The sequence below is a fragment of the Condylura cristata genome, unplaced genomic scaffold, assembly GCF_000260355.1.
Source record: "Condylura cristata isolate star-nosed mole 26May11 unplaced genomic scaffold, ConCri1.0 scaffold00005, whole genome shotgun sequence".
Lineage (NCBI taxonomy): Eukaryota > Metazoa > Chordata > Mammalia > Eulipotyphla > Talpidae > Condylura > Condylura cristata.
Genome location: NW_004567106.1, coordinates 52233567 through 52248507, shown reverse-complemented (window position 1 = coordinate 52248507; position 14941 = coordinate 52233567). Strand labels below are relative to the sequence as shown.

The 14941-nt window shown below is 40.0% G+C and overlaps 1 protein-coding gene across 1 annotated transcript in view; it reads left to right on the top strand.

Moving 5' to 3' along the window:
• CTTNBP2 (cortactin binding protein 2) overlaps positions 1 to 14941 on the top strand; it is a 125434-nt gene that overhangs the window by 63149 nt on the left and 47344 nt on the right. The window contains exons 4-5 of the mRNA XM_004676973.2: positions 6540 to 8193; positions 13850 to 14053. Coding sequence (XP_004677030.1) covers positions 6540 to 8193; positions 13850 to 14053 — 1858 coding nt within the window. The remainder of the gene's footprint in view (positions 1 to 6539; positions 8194 to 13849; positions 14054 to 14941) is intronic.

The window sequence follows — 14941 nt, the reverse complement described above, 5'->3', positions numbered from 1 at the left end:
GATTGGTTTTGATACAAGGGTAATTCTGGACTGATAAATGAGTAAGAATCATTTCTTCCTCTGTTTTCTGAAAAGATATGTGTAAGTTTCTTTGGCTTTTTTTTAACATTCTTTGTGAATGTTAGCAAAAGTAAAGGAAAGCCAATTAAGCTAGGAAAGGTTATACTTGTGAATTGTTTCTTTTAAAATGGATATAAAGCCATTCTAACTTGCTATGCCATTTTATGTCAATTCTGAATGTTGTGTATTTTCAGAGGAATTTGATTTGAATATATTGCACTGAAGTTGTTGGTATCTTCTTAATAGTCAGTAGTTATATCCCCTTTTATTTGTAAAAGGAATTTTTCTGTATGTTTTTAATCTGACTTTCTGAATATTTAACAGTGTCATTAATCTTTTAGATGAAAGGCAACTTGAACATTGTTGATTTCCCTAAAACTTATTTCTATTTTCTTTCTCCTTTCTTGCAATTTATTCAATTTGCTTAACTTTTCCTAATTTCTTAAGCAAACTAGGAAACTTAGATGATTGGAGACAACTCTTCTCATGTAAACATTTAAAGTAATAAATTTTGTTCTCTGTTTAGCTACCTTTATATCCTCTTTCACCCCATCCCACAAATTTTGGTGTGATGTATTATTTTTATACAGCCCACAATACATTCTGATTCCCTTTGCAATTTTTTTTAAACTTTTAAAAAATGTTTAATTTTTTATTTTGGATTTTTCTTACCATCTAAGCTATACTTAGATTATTTCTGCTGTGGCTATGTGAAACTTTAGGCTTTTTAAACTGATTTTTGTTTTAAAAGCTCAGCAATTGCCTCCGAAAAGGCTTTCTCTATAATTCTGGGGTGTTATATTTGAAAATATCATTTAGGTCAGTTGGTTTTTATAATGTTATTCAGATAACGTATCTACTATCTGCTTGCACAAAAGAAGAAAATATTTTACTTCTTCCCCTTATTCCTGGAAAATTTTGCTTCATAGTTTAGAGATAATAATTCAGTTATTTATGTTGTAGTTTATATGTAATGTAGCTATGTTTTTCTGCTTTCAGTTTTTGGGTTGTGGCAGTTTTCCTATAATGTGGCGACAAGTGACTTTCTTCATGTTTATTCTGTTTTGGGACTATGGAACTCCCTGAATTTGTAAATTTTTCTTCAACTAAATGTGTTAAATTTTGGTCATTTTTCTTAATGTTTTTCTTCTCCATTCTCTTTCCTCTTTTGCATATCAATATGCAGAAGACTTAAAGGATTTAAATCATCTATGTTGTTTTACAAGTCACTGAAGTGTTTTTCCCTTTTATTTTAACCATTTTTGTTGTGTTCCTCAAATGGAATGATTTCTTTTGCTTTATTTCCAAATTCATTGATCTTTTTATTCTCTCAAATCTGTCTAGCCCATTCAGTGATTTTTAAAATCTATTTTATGTATTATACTTTTCACTTCTAGATTTTCCTCTTTTAAATTTCCATTTCTATGCCAAATTCCCCTTATGCTGCGACCTTATTTTCTTGAAAATGGCTGCCTTAAAGTGCTTTCTGCTGATTCCAATTTGGACCTTCATAGGTCCAGTTTTGGTTTGCCCACATTTCTCTTTACAATGGATCACTTGAAACATTCTTTGCCTAGCTTGTCATTTGTTGATTGTATGCAAGGCGTTATATATATGATTCAGAGATTCTAAGTTTTGTTATCTTGGGGGAAAAGTGTTTAGTTCTAATACTTAATCTGGTTAAATCTATATTCTAGACTCTGTCACCATGCAGTTGGCAGTAGCTGCAATTTTTGTTCAGTTCTTTCCACCATTCAGAAGCCAACTCTGTGAGTCACTACAGTCTCCCCCATCAATGGATAATTCAAGAATCAACCAAGAATGCTGCTAGGGTTAGTTATACAGCCCAGTTCCAACCTCTGATTCCTGCAGGGTGCAGAATGGGTGCTTTGTTCTTGAGCTCCGCTGCCTCTGCTATTAGGATGGGAACTACCTTCATTGCCTAGCTACGCTAGGGCAAGTGTTACCACCTTTCTTTTCCTTTTTCTTTTTCTTTTTGTTTAAATACAATTTTATTTCAACCAAGATTGACACAGAAGACAGGCAGTTCAAAGGACAGCTATGTTATTATAACTGTTTAAGCTTACACATCCAGAGTGTACACTGTGTTAGCACTCTGCTGTGCTCACTGAGATCATTAATACCGTCACAGTAAAGCTCTAGGTGAGCTCTTACCTACCAGGCACAAGGTTAGCTGCCAGAGTTACCTGCCTTCCTAACGGGAGCGTGTCCCCTCTCCTACTTCTACCACTTCCATTGCTTTCCAAAGCTTTCAAATAATTTTTTAAAATACGTTCCAAGGGTTTATAATTGTAATCAAGGTTAGTCTACCTGAAGATACATCGCTAGAGATAGTCTAATAGAAGTTACTTAACCATTAGTGGTAGTGGAGCTTTCTCGGATATACTTTGTAATTGTTGAATTATAACCCTGTCTAACTTAGAAAAACATCCGTCTATTTGTTGGATATGATTGATTCTTCAGATCCTTTTTTTGCCTCTACATGTGTTTTCAGAGGAATAAATATTGTGCAGAATGACCCATTTGAAAATAGCTATTATGTTATGAATTGTCACTGCCACCAGACACAATGGTGTGTGCTTTACATGCACTGCCTCATTTAATCCTGTAATCACCAGTAATGCCCTATTGTGGAGAAAAGGGAACCAAACAGAACTTATCTTTAGAGAGAAAACTTACTTCCAAGATCACACAGCTAAGAGGTCAGAGCTTGTCTCTACATTTCTTAATCTCTCAACAAAAACTGTCTCAGCCAAAGTTATCAAGGAATATTGTAAGAATTATTAAGTATGGAAGCATGTTTATATACTATTAGAAAGAACTAGAAAAAAGGAGGGTATCAACTATTTATAAAGAACAGTGAGAATGGATGGAGCAAGTCTGAAGTGAGAGGAGAGCATTAAGTTAATTGCTGAAGCAAATCTGACCTTTAACAGATGGAACCTTTCTGTCAGAGAGAGTGGAGGGAAGGACATAAAGGTTAGTATTGCTATAAAAAACTCAAGGGAAGAGACGGTGTAAAGGGAGTGGATATGAGTTTCTTGATAAAAGAATCTGTTAGGGTAGACAGTAGTAGGATGGTCTGGGTGACGTTTTAGGCAGGGATCCAACTTTACTGCAGTAACTGGAACTTAGAACGCAGTTGAGGTTAGAGTCAAGACTTTTTTTTTTTTTTTTAAAGATTTATTTATTTATACATACAGAACTGGGGTACAGGCCAGAGGCTCAGGGGCGGTGAGAGGCTTCACCAGAGACAGAGTGGGGAGCAGAACGGGCAGATCATCGAAGTACACTGCTGAGGGCAGCAGCGGGTGGGTCAGGAGAGGTCTGCCACGCCATGTGGTCACCTCCGGGACAGGCGGGAATCGAACTCATGCGGAAGTGGCTTTAGCTTCTCAATGCAGTGCTTTAACCTGCTGCGCCACCCGGGAGGGCCAGAGTCAAGACTTTTTAGGTGCATAATTTGTATGGTTTCATCTCTGCTCTGCTTTTGGTGGTAAGATTACAAAAAGACTTAGTGGGAAGGAGGATTTATAAGGCATACGTGATAAGAGGACAATGATAGAATTGTGGGTGCTTTATAGTAATACAATTTTCTGCATAAATATCTGAAATGCATTGAGTTGTAAGCTGGCCTACAGTTGATTTTGAAGTGTAGGATGAAGGGTTATCTTAAAGTGATGACCCACCATTAAGAAATGTCATGAGCAAGATGTATGATTTGGTGAGAAACGCTTGACAAGTGGAACCCTGAGTGATAACAGGATTCTGACACTGATTAACCAGATGACATCAGGAAAATTCCTAACTTCCCTCAAGTTATTTATTTCATAAAGTGAAGATAGTCCTTAAAGTTCTACAATACATTTTTCTGCCTTTAAGCATCAATCATGAAATTCATGCTTTAAAAATAAGCTGAAAATTGACCTAGTTTGTGCTTTTTCTTACACTGCTAAAAATATTGATGGGGACTAATATTATCTTAAAACTGTCTTTATATGCATGCCTCCCAAGAGCAACCTACTCAGTGCCTTTGGAGGAGGTAAATGTGCTTTATTAATGAGTCCAATTTTCTGGCTAGCCCCAAGATAACTAATATATTCACATATAAATGCTGACACACTACTATTCCCCAAATCTTAGCTAGCCTACTTATCAACCGCCCATTTTTTTTTTGTATGGTGGAATAAAGTGTATGAGCATAAATAATCATCTTTAATTATCCTTGGTGTTTAGCTATATTCCTGATTACCTATTTATAGGACCCATCCCAATCCTATTCAACTTCTTCAAGGCAGGAACACCCCAGAGTACATGAATAACACCTCCGACTCCTCGGACACCAGGGCTTTCTTCCTTTCCATCCCCCGGCTGACTCTGCAAGGTGGGGGGTGAAGTAAGAGGTCCTCACAGCAGGCTGATGAGCAGGGGCAAGTCTGCTCCTGCTGATGGATCACGACAGCATCTGTTTTCTGCTGTTAATGAATAGTTGACTTAAATAAGTACTGGCTCTCTTGCAGCTTATTTGCATTTAACATGGTGGTGGGAGGGGTCCTTTCTATGTCCTTAGGTGTACCCTGACCCTTATGAAGGCAAGCCCTTCATGGAACCAATGGAATGTCCCTCTAGTTGGACAGGGGAGGCATGTGGCCTGGCTTCACTACTGCAGCCCAGCTCGGGCCTGGGTCCTTTGTGAGTAGCTGGAGGCAGACACTCCTGAAGAGAAGTAACATCTAGAACAGTGCCTTTGTGAGACTGGAAGACCTGTGTACCCAGAAAGACCCTCCATGTGTAGAAGGTTCTTGTTTCTGTGAGCCATAATAATTTCTTTGGGGACAGCTAAGCACCATTGTGTGCCAGACACAGCTCTAGGTCGTGGGGACACAACAGGAAAGATGACGCAAGCCTGCCCTCCTGGAGTCAGGTTCCAGTGGGGGCAGAAGGTGCTAAGCCAGGACTGTGAGTACAGGGTGGGAGGACTGAGGGGAGGACTGAGGGGCAGCCGCACTGCAGAGGACAAAGTGGAGCAGAGCCTGAAGGGAATGAGCGAATGTGCTGGGTGGCTTATGCATATTAAAAAAGTTCATTCAGGGCCCTCCCTGGTGGCGCAGCGGGTTAAAGCACAGCACTAAGAAGCTTAAGCCACTTCTGCATGAGTTCGACCCCCACCTGCCCCAGGGGTGATCCACATGGCGCTGCAGATTTCTCCTGACTTGCCCGCTGCTCCCCTCAGCAGTGTACTTCATCCATCTGCCTGTTCTGCTGCCCATTCTGCCTCTCACCCTCCGCATCTCTGGCCTGTACCCCAGTTCTGTATGAATAAATAAATCTTAAAAAAAAAAAAGTCCATTCAAAGGCGGAAAGGTTTTGAAAAGCTGCTTCTACATTGATCAATTAAGAACTTTTCTTTTGGGGGGGTGGTGGGGGGAAGGAATAAATCCTAGGACCTGTAGCTTGAGGGAGCAGACAGCATCTCCCTTTCATGGCTCCAGCTAGTTGCCCTTGTTCAGAAATCTTACATGAAGGGTGTGGTTGGATTCTAGGCACAGATAAAAACAAGGTTAAAGACACTGAGAAAGGCCCAAGTCCAAGAGTGTTCAAGAAGTACAAGGGAGACATGTGTGGCATCTCAGTGAGCAAGTGGTATTGAAATAGGAGATGGGGTCAAACTTCAGGTGTTTTCTTTTAGTCCTTCAGTTTTTAGAGAAATTTCATGTAAGATTTTATTCTTTCCACAGCAACCCATCATTAGGAATTTTTAAATAAGTGAAGTGATACAGTTAGCTAATACAGGGGTTTAAAATTTAACTGAAGTTCTGTTTTCAGCACTTTCAATTGCTTTGTACCGGAAAGAGTACCTAAGTAAATTTGAAGCAATATATTTTTTTAAGATTTATTTATTTATGCATACAGAACTCGGTACAGGCAGAACAGGCTGACGAAGTACACTGCTGAGGGGAATAGCGGGCGGGTCAGGAGAGGTCTGCCGCGCCATGTGGGTCAGCTCCGGGGCAGGGATCAACCCTCACTGAAGCAGCTGCGGTCAGCTTGCAGTGCTGCGTCCTAATACGTTGCACCACCAGGGAAGGCTTCTGAAGCATTGTTTCTTAAAATCACCAGTTCTTTATAGAGCCCTATTATATATCATTGTCTACAGCAATATCTATATTTTTACCAAAACAGACCTTTCTGAACTGGCTGCTGTGATTTGAGTCATCCAGTTGCCGTTCTTTAGTCAAATTTAATAGTTTTTAAAATCCTCTGATATAATTTAGATTTTTTGTATGTGAGATCATTTACCTCTATTTTCTCATTTTAATGAGTCTTTAATATCTTTGCTGTTGCAGCTTATTTTGTAATAACTCAAACCATGTAATTGTCAAAAATGGTGAAAATCTCTTGTGGCTAAGAGGTATTCACTGCTCACTAATCAGGGGTTTCCTGTGAATTTCTTTCAGCTGGAGATGGAAAAGCTTCAGCTCCAAGCCCTTGAGCAGGAGCACAAGAAGCTGACCGCCCGCCTGGAGGGGGAGCGCAACAAGAATAAGCACGTGGTCCTGATGCTGGTCAAGGAATGCAAACAGCTCTCCGGCAAAGTCATAGAAGAGGCCCAGAAGCTCGAAGAAGTGATGGCCAAGCTTGAAGAGGAAAAGAAAAAGACAAGCGCATTAGAAGAGGAGCTCTCTACCGAGAAGCAAAGAAGCACAGACATGGAGGCTCAGATGGAGAAACAGCTCTCTGAGTTTGACACCGAGCGGGAACAGCTTCGTGCCAAGCTGCACCGAGAAGAAGCACACACCACTGACCTCAAAGAGGAGATCGACAAGATGAAGAAAATGATTGAGCAACTGAAAAGAGGAAATGACAGCAAGCCAAGCCTGTCTCTCCCCCGCAAGACAAAAGATAGGCGTTTGGTCTCCATATCAGTGGGAACAGAAGTGCCAATGACCAAGTCTGTTGCCTGCCAAACAGATCTAGTGATAGAGAGCACTGACCCTGTGAAGAAACTGCCTTTGACGGTGCCTCAAAAGCCGTCCACAGGAAGCCCCCTAGTTCCTGCTAATGCAAAAGGGACTGTGTGTCCCAATGCCGCATTGGTGAGGCCAGGTATTGACAGGCAGGCTTCCCACGGTGACTTGGGCTCCACTCTGCCCGCCATCCCACCTCCAAGTGCACAAAGAATGGAGGAAAATGGACCGAGTACTGGCTCCACACCTGACGTGACAAGTAGCACGCCGCCCCTTCCCAGTAACGCCACCCCTCCCGCCGCGCAAACGCCGGGCACAGCTCCCCAGAGCTCCTCCCAGGCCCCGCCTGCACACAGTTTACATTCACCGTGTGCCAATGCATCTCTGCACCCAGGTCTAAACCCACGCATCCAAGCAGCAAGATTTAGATTTCAGGGCAATGCTAACGACCCAGACCAAAATGGAAACACCACCCAAAGTCCTCCATCAAGAGATGTCTCTCCTACAAGTCGTGACAACCTAGTGGCCAAACAACTAGCTCGGAATACTGTGACCCAGGCACTATCGAGATTTACAAGCCCTCAAGCAGGAGCACCCCCAAGGCCTGGAGCACCCCCCACGGGGGATGTTGGCCCCTACCCTCCTGTGGGTCGGACCAGTTTGAAGACTCCTGGTGTATCACGAGTTGACAGAGGAAACCCACCTCCTATCCCTCCAAAAAAGCCAGGGCTCTCCCAAACTCCTTCTCCCCCACACCCTCAACTCAAGGTTATTATGGATAGCGGCAGGGCCTCCACCACAGGGGCCAAAGTTGATAACAAAACTGTAGCTTCGCCTCCTTCCAATTTGCCACCAGGGAACAGGGTAATAAGTGAGGAGAATCTCCCTAAATCATCCTCCCCTCAGCTGCCACCAAAACCATCCATAGATTTAACTGTGGCACCCGCAGGCTGTGCCGTCTCAGCCCTGGCCACGTCTCAGGTGGGTGCCTGGCCTGCTGAAACCCCTGGACTGAACCAGTCTGCATGTTCAGAAAGTCCCCTTGTCATTCCCACCACCATTGCCTTTTGTTCCTCCGTAAGTCCTGTTAGTGCCTCATCCTGTAGAACAGGTGCTTCAGACAGCCTCCTGGTAACAGCCTCAGGTAAAGGGATTGAAATATTACACCCATATTTAAGAATGTGGCCTGTCCTCTCACTTGCCTTAATTTCCTTCACGTTACTTTGAAAATTTTTTTTTTTAATTTGATACTTTATTTCTTTCCTCCTTTTTTTTTTTTTTTTTTTTTCCTTTTCTTTTTCTTTGACGGCTCCAGGGTATGGTGATTCATCTTGCTGTATGAATTGTGGTTTTGTTATGGTAGTGCTTTCTTTTAAAATAACCTGAAAGTAGTGGTCTGGAGCGCATGGAGACCATTCATTTAGAGAGGCTAACGCATGTCCACAGAAGGGAAGATTACTCCTCCCTCTTAAATGTTTGTCCCACGAGACTGCATATTAGCAGGCATCACCAGACAGGATGTGTTCAGTTCTGTCCCTTCTGAGATGACGTTTTAAAGGTTGCTTTCATGTAGCATGAACACTGCTGTCTTCCTTGGGTGAGCTAATTGATTATTCTGAGATGTAGTCTAAGTGTTAATATGAGTTTGCTATTGTGTTTTATCTATTCAAAAAGAGAACATATCTATTTACAAACATCAGTTCTAGGTTTAGTCTATTACAAAACCTTTCCTCTGCTTACGCTGCTGTCTTCCACCCTTTAAGCAGAGGTGGGGACCCTAGCACCCAAGTGTATGAGAAAATTGTAGATAATGTTTATGAAGTTACTGACTCTGGGGCTCTTGCACAAAGAGGTCTGGACTGGAGTTTTCCCCTTGTCTTAGGGTGCAAGATGAGAGGGTGCTGCTTATTGACCTGACTGGATTGGTTCTTTGCTGAGTAAATGAGGTTCCAATGTAATGTGGCAGCCTCAAAGTTCTGCTGCAACCTGGGAGAAGTGTCTCTGACCATGAGATCTTAGTGGAGAGCAGAGACTGTTGGTGATGGTGCAAAGAAACGTGAATTAAAGGTTTCAGGCATGTGCTACTTAAAACTTAGTTGGGGATAAGGGAATGAGAAGAACGGGTGGTGCACTCGCTAATGACCAGGGAGTGTGAGCATATGTAGTAAGTATAAGCTGTCTCCTTGAAGTAAAGCTGCTTGAGAGTCTTGGTTCATATTTTAAGGGGCAAAATGGGGAATGGCAATCTGCTCGGCCATGGGTGTCAGTCAGGTCTGCGTCGGTTCTTCCATTTACAGCTGAGGATTTTGGGTGATTTTTCTTGAACTGAGTAAGTTTTCTCTTTTAATATGGAGCTCATGGACTTATGCAGGAGATGGTGGTAGTTAGGATTGGGTATCGTAACGTGAATGGAGCGTGGCGGTTCACGTAGGGTGGCGTGAACGATGAATACCTGAAGGTGATGATGTTGCTCCAGGAGTGCCGAATTTTTCTTTAGAAATCCTGTTGATGAATTTGCGTAATGCTGAACATTTCCCTTAAGAACTGACCTTAGTTTTACTTTGCTATATCTTTACAGCATTCAGCATTCCACAGTTTTTATCCCAAAGGATATTACTGAACTGGACAGCCCTTCACACAGCCTGAAATGGTGTTGGCTGTTTCCTAAGAACTAAATTCAGTCTTAAAGAGGGGAGTTTTTGTCACCATTCAGGAGAATGAGAGAATAAGCTGTAAGGTCTTAAGACAGTCCCACAGCACAAGTTCCAAAAAATAAAATAAAATTGCGACATATTAGTGCTAGTGCTGTTGACATAAAAGCATGGGTTGGAGAACAGAAAGCACTTCCCAGGGTGTATAAATTTCATGAGCTTTTTAAAGATACAAGACCATCTTTGCTTAGATTCCTTGATACTTTGCCAGTTCTTGCCTTGATAATTACTGTGGTCCAGAGTTCAGCTGCTAATACCCTTTGGTTTTTGTGGAAAGCTTTAAAAGTGAGAAACATTTTTGTCAGCAAGATTTGTAAGTTAACAAAGACAGATTTCGTAGACCATTATACGTTCACCAGACTGTCCTGCCTAGGATACAGTAGAATTTTGGATAAAGGAGCTCTAAGCCCTCTGAAAAATACCTTATGCTTATGCCCAGAGAGCAAAAGGGTATTAAGTAGTGAGGCCAAAGAATTAGCTCCTGAAGGTCCATGAAATTGGTCCTCGTTTTCGAGTCTGGTTCTCATCTTCAGGACTACCTCTGGAAGGATAAAGCTTTCTCTGTCTTATGTTTATAAGATGTGGCTTGTTAGAGGAAAGTAAGGCAATGCAAGTTGTCAGTCCTTCAGCAGCTGTTGACTGAGCACACAGCATCTTGTCTGTGTGGAGAATCAGTGTTGTTCTGGTTACATGATGGGGGTATGTAATTGAGTCATGGGTGGAGGTCAGCCCAGACTTTCGGAAGGAGAGACAGGGTTTCAGCTCATCTCCATATCGATTGCCTTATTTTGCCCCTGTCCTTTGCAACTAGTGTGCACCAGCACTTGTTCCATTCTGCTTCTTAACCTTTCTCTGCCTGGGTGAGTTTGCGCCTCTCAAGATCATCAGCTCTTTGAAGGGTATTAATCTGAACGGCCACTAACGCCATTGTGGTTGGTCAGCGCAGTGCATAGGGACAGAGTCCATTGGCCCTGTGCTGGTAGATGTCTGCTCCAGTTTCAGTGACATAAAGGGCATTGGATTGAATAGAAAAGGGCAAGGTTAGTCTCCATTTCTGGCCTTCCTAGTGTGGCCTTAAAGAGTAAATTCTCTAAGCCAAAAATTTTTTATCTCAAAATGAAAACAGCAAATAAAAAAAAATTACTAGTTCCAAGTTAAAAAGATCTGTTAAACTTGCCTTTTGGGTTTTAAAACTGATTACTATACCCCTTTCTCCTTGGAGAGGCTTTAGATTCTATAATCTTTCAAACTGTGTTTCTGTGTCGGCTGATACCTGTTATACAGTTATAATTAAATTAAAGCACCAGGGAGAATTGGAGTGATCATAGATACCATTGTAATGAATGGCGTAAATTTCCTTAGCTTTATCAGCACCTTTTATGGCCAAATATTCATTTTAAATAACATTTTAAATTCTAAGTGAATTAGAATTTCTCGTTCTCCCTGAACTGGTCATATGAACACATTTTAACAGTTAGGTGAACAGAAACCTAAGTCAGAAATGATTGCAGGCAACTGAGTTTCCATACCCTTGGAACTTTTTTTGTTTGTTTTTTCCTTTTTTTGAATGGATTTTACATAATTTGGTTCAGACTTTTTTCCCTTAAACATACATCTTGAAAACAATCCTTCCATATATGATTGGATTAAAGGCTAAATCAGAAAACGAGATTGAGCTAAGCTGTGACATTAACCTTCTCTACACTCTGAAGCTGATGCCGGAAGCTGTTCTCAACTGCCCTCCCTCTGCCTTGCATGTCCTGTCTGCACCCTCAGCAATGCATGCCCTGTGGACGCTCACCTGGACTAACAATTGCATGCAACACTACAAAGCGGCATGATAGTTTTCTAACCTCACGAGCCACTGTATGAGCGCAGGTCTGTTCTGTCATTAATTAATCAGTTAACTAAGTATTACCGATTTTATCATTGTCAGGAGTGCTGCCATGGTGAATTTGTAGTTTTCATACTTATAGTAGGATTAATTCAAAGAACTTAAGTTTGTATGTGCTAGAGAAAATTTGATGTGATTGTGGAGAGATTATACTTCAAGATTATTTGGTACCTATACAGCTTTTTTTCTTTTGTAAGACTTTTAAAATCATAGTGCAATCCTTTAAGAAAATAAATACATCCTGCTGTAGTTTTGCTTACAATGAACTATAAGACTCTTGAAGGTTCTAAAGAATGCAAGAATATTTGAAGAAAATATTCTTTCAGATAGGTTAGTATTAAGTAGGGTTTCCCAAAAATATTTCATCCATAACTGAATATTTCCTCATAAGGCAGTTAAAATATATTTGTCCACTAAAACCTAGAATTATAGTGAAGAAATGAAAATAACAAATCCCCAAATAATAGCAAACAGTTTTGTAGATACTTATTGATATTCTTTAATGGATATCAATAACCAAAACTTTTTGGATGAGATAGAAGGAGGTGGAGGGAAATGTGTGTAGCCGGAGGATTAGGGGGTGCAGAGGGAATTGGGGGGAGGGTGCAAGAGAGAGGGACAGGCAGACACTCCCATGCTTGAGTCAGATTCCTTCCTGTTCTCAGAGGATCATGGATGCCTTCACCTTGCCTTTGTGTTTGCTTTGCAGTCAAGGTTAAACCTGGTGTTTATAATTTCTTTGTTTATCATCCATTTCTAATAAGTACTGATTTAATTTTTGTGGGCTTGTTTCTTTTGTTTGTTTTTAAGAAAATACAAAAGGTAAAATGTACCAGAGAGGAGTCTTCTTGTAAGTATGAAGTAAAAATACTCTTTTTGTAAGAAGAGCTAATAAATATCAATGGGAAGATATCACAGACCTTAGCCAACTATTTAATTGTATGAGCATTTGAATTTTCTATGTCATTGCAGTCTCATAGGGTAAAAACAGTAAGTTATCCATGGGCCCAAATAATTGATTATGAAAATATATACAATACAGCTTTTAATAACAAGTCTAATTTTATACACCTTAGGGCCTTTTTCCAAAGTGGTGAAAATGCAGAGAAGTCCTTTGATACAGATCTTTTTAATATTTAGTAAAATAATTGAAGGTCAGTAATTTACCCCCTACAGGCACACTAGCATTACTTTGGGATATTTGGGTCTCCATAAGGAAGAAAGCAAAATGACTTATTTTGAAAGTTAATTGTACTTAAGCCTAATACACAAAATATATATCACATTAAATAAACATTTTTTACTTTACTGTTTTTACAGCCTTTTGATCAAGGAAGAATTGAGAAAATTTTCCATGCTATTTGCAGTCGGCTTCACATACTTAACAGATTCTCTTCTAAAGCTGCTAAATACTGATGAGAAATATCTAACTATAATAACTTTATGATTTTTGTTAAAAGCGATATGGTAGAGTGTCCTGTTTTGTTGACTGATGAAGTTCCTGATGCACATGTTGTAAAGATTGCCAGATGATAGTCTTCAGAGTTGAGCAGGGAATATTCTAAAGCAACTGTCTATGTTGAACTTCTGTGAGCTCTTGAGACTGATTAGTGATTTTCTCTCCCCTCTTTAGTTCTACTCCCAAATAAGGAAATTCAAGGAATGTAAATGAATTCCTTGGCAGTACTTGATCCTTCTTAATGGTTTATATAAAATATATAACTAAATACCTTGGAATGCTTAAAAGGGGAGATTTCTATTTCTTAAAACCATTTTTGTCTTCAATCTGCGGTTATTTGGTTAGCTTTTCAGATTGATACTGAAATGAAGGGCATCCTACATATGATTTTAAAATTCAAGTTGTTTCACAATCTCAAGGAAATCGGACTTTTAAAACAAGAGACTGCCATCTTAGTTTCCTTAAAGCCAATCACCACTTTAACCCTTATCTCTGTAAGACTGACAACTAAAAATAATCTGTCACTATGTATGTTAATTAAATTGGAAGCAGATAAAAGACCTGACATAACAACAGATTTGTGCTAATATTAACAGATTGATAATGTTAGCAACCATGTAATCAGTCCTCTAAGTATACCTGTTCGCATGTCTGTGTGTGTTTAATTCAGAAAGGAGTGGGTAATATCTGTCTTTTCTCCTTGCTCCTCTCTAACTAGCTTCACTTTAACCCACAGGCTGGTCACCCTCCCTAACCCCTTTGCTAATGAGTGGTGGTCCTGCCCCCCTGGCTGGCAGGCCCACCCTTCTTCAGCAAGCTGCTGCCCAGGGAAATGTCACTTTATTATCAATGCTGCTTAATGAAGAAGGACTGGACATTAATTACTCCTGTGAAGATGGCCATTCTGCCTTGTATTCTGCTGCTAAGAATGGACATACAGGTAAAGAGGGTGGTACTGACCTCATTCTCTATCTGCTGGAGAGTCAAAAGTACTGTGACCATTGTTTTAAGCAAAAGATTGATGTGGCTTCAGTTTCCTTTCATCTGCAGTAGTGAACCTTTTCTCCCCTCATGATATTTAGAAGATTTTTGTAAACATTAAAAACAAAATCCAAATTTTACAGTAATAAATGTAACTGTAATGTAAAATTTTACTGCAGCTAGTAAAAAGTAATGTTTGTTTTATGCACAAATAAATGTAATTATGTGTGTAGAAATTTAGGCCATCTATAAAGCATGCTTTAGAAAAAGTTTACCACCTGATCACCTTGGTCAGGTCAAAGTAACCCTAAATTGTCTGTTAGGGATCCTTTGTCTGAAGTCAAAATGTTTCAGTGAGGGAAAGGTGATAGGTCTAAAGTTGGCTCTATTTGCAGAATGATTTGTAGTTACTTGTATTTTTAAGAGAAGCAAGACAAACCACTCTAGAGGATTATTGATGAGGGATAGGAATTATTCTTGTTCCTTAAAATGCAAATCCTGTAGTCAAATATACTAAAACATGCAATGGTACAAAAAGAAAGATGATTTGACTGCAAAGGCAAAGTCAAGTTGGACTGCACAAGTAAGTATTGTGATTGTTGATTTATTTAAATTTATTCAAATTCAAAATGGCTTCACTGGAAATTTTCAGAACTTCATTGTGTTTAAGTGAACTAAATGGAATAGTCTGGTGAGCTAAAGAGATAGCAGATTATTTTAAAAGTTTTTTTTTCCTGGAATTCTTTGCCTTAAAGATGCTATAGTACAAGGGGATTGCAACTGAGATGGAAAAATGCACAAAAATATGGAAAAATAAACTAATATAATAAAAAATTCTAAAAAATAA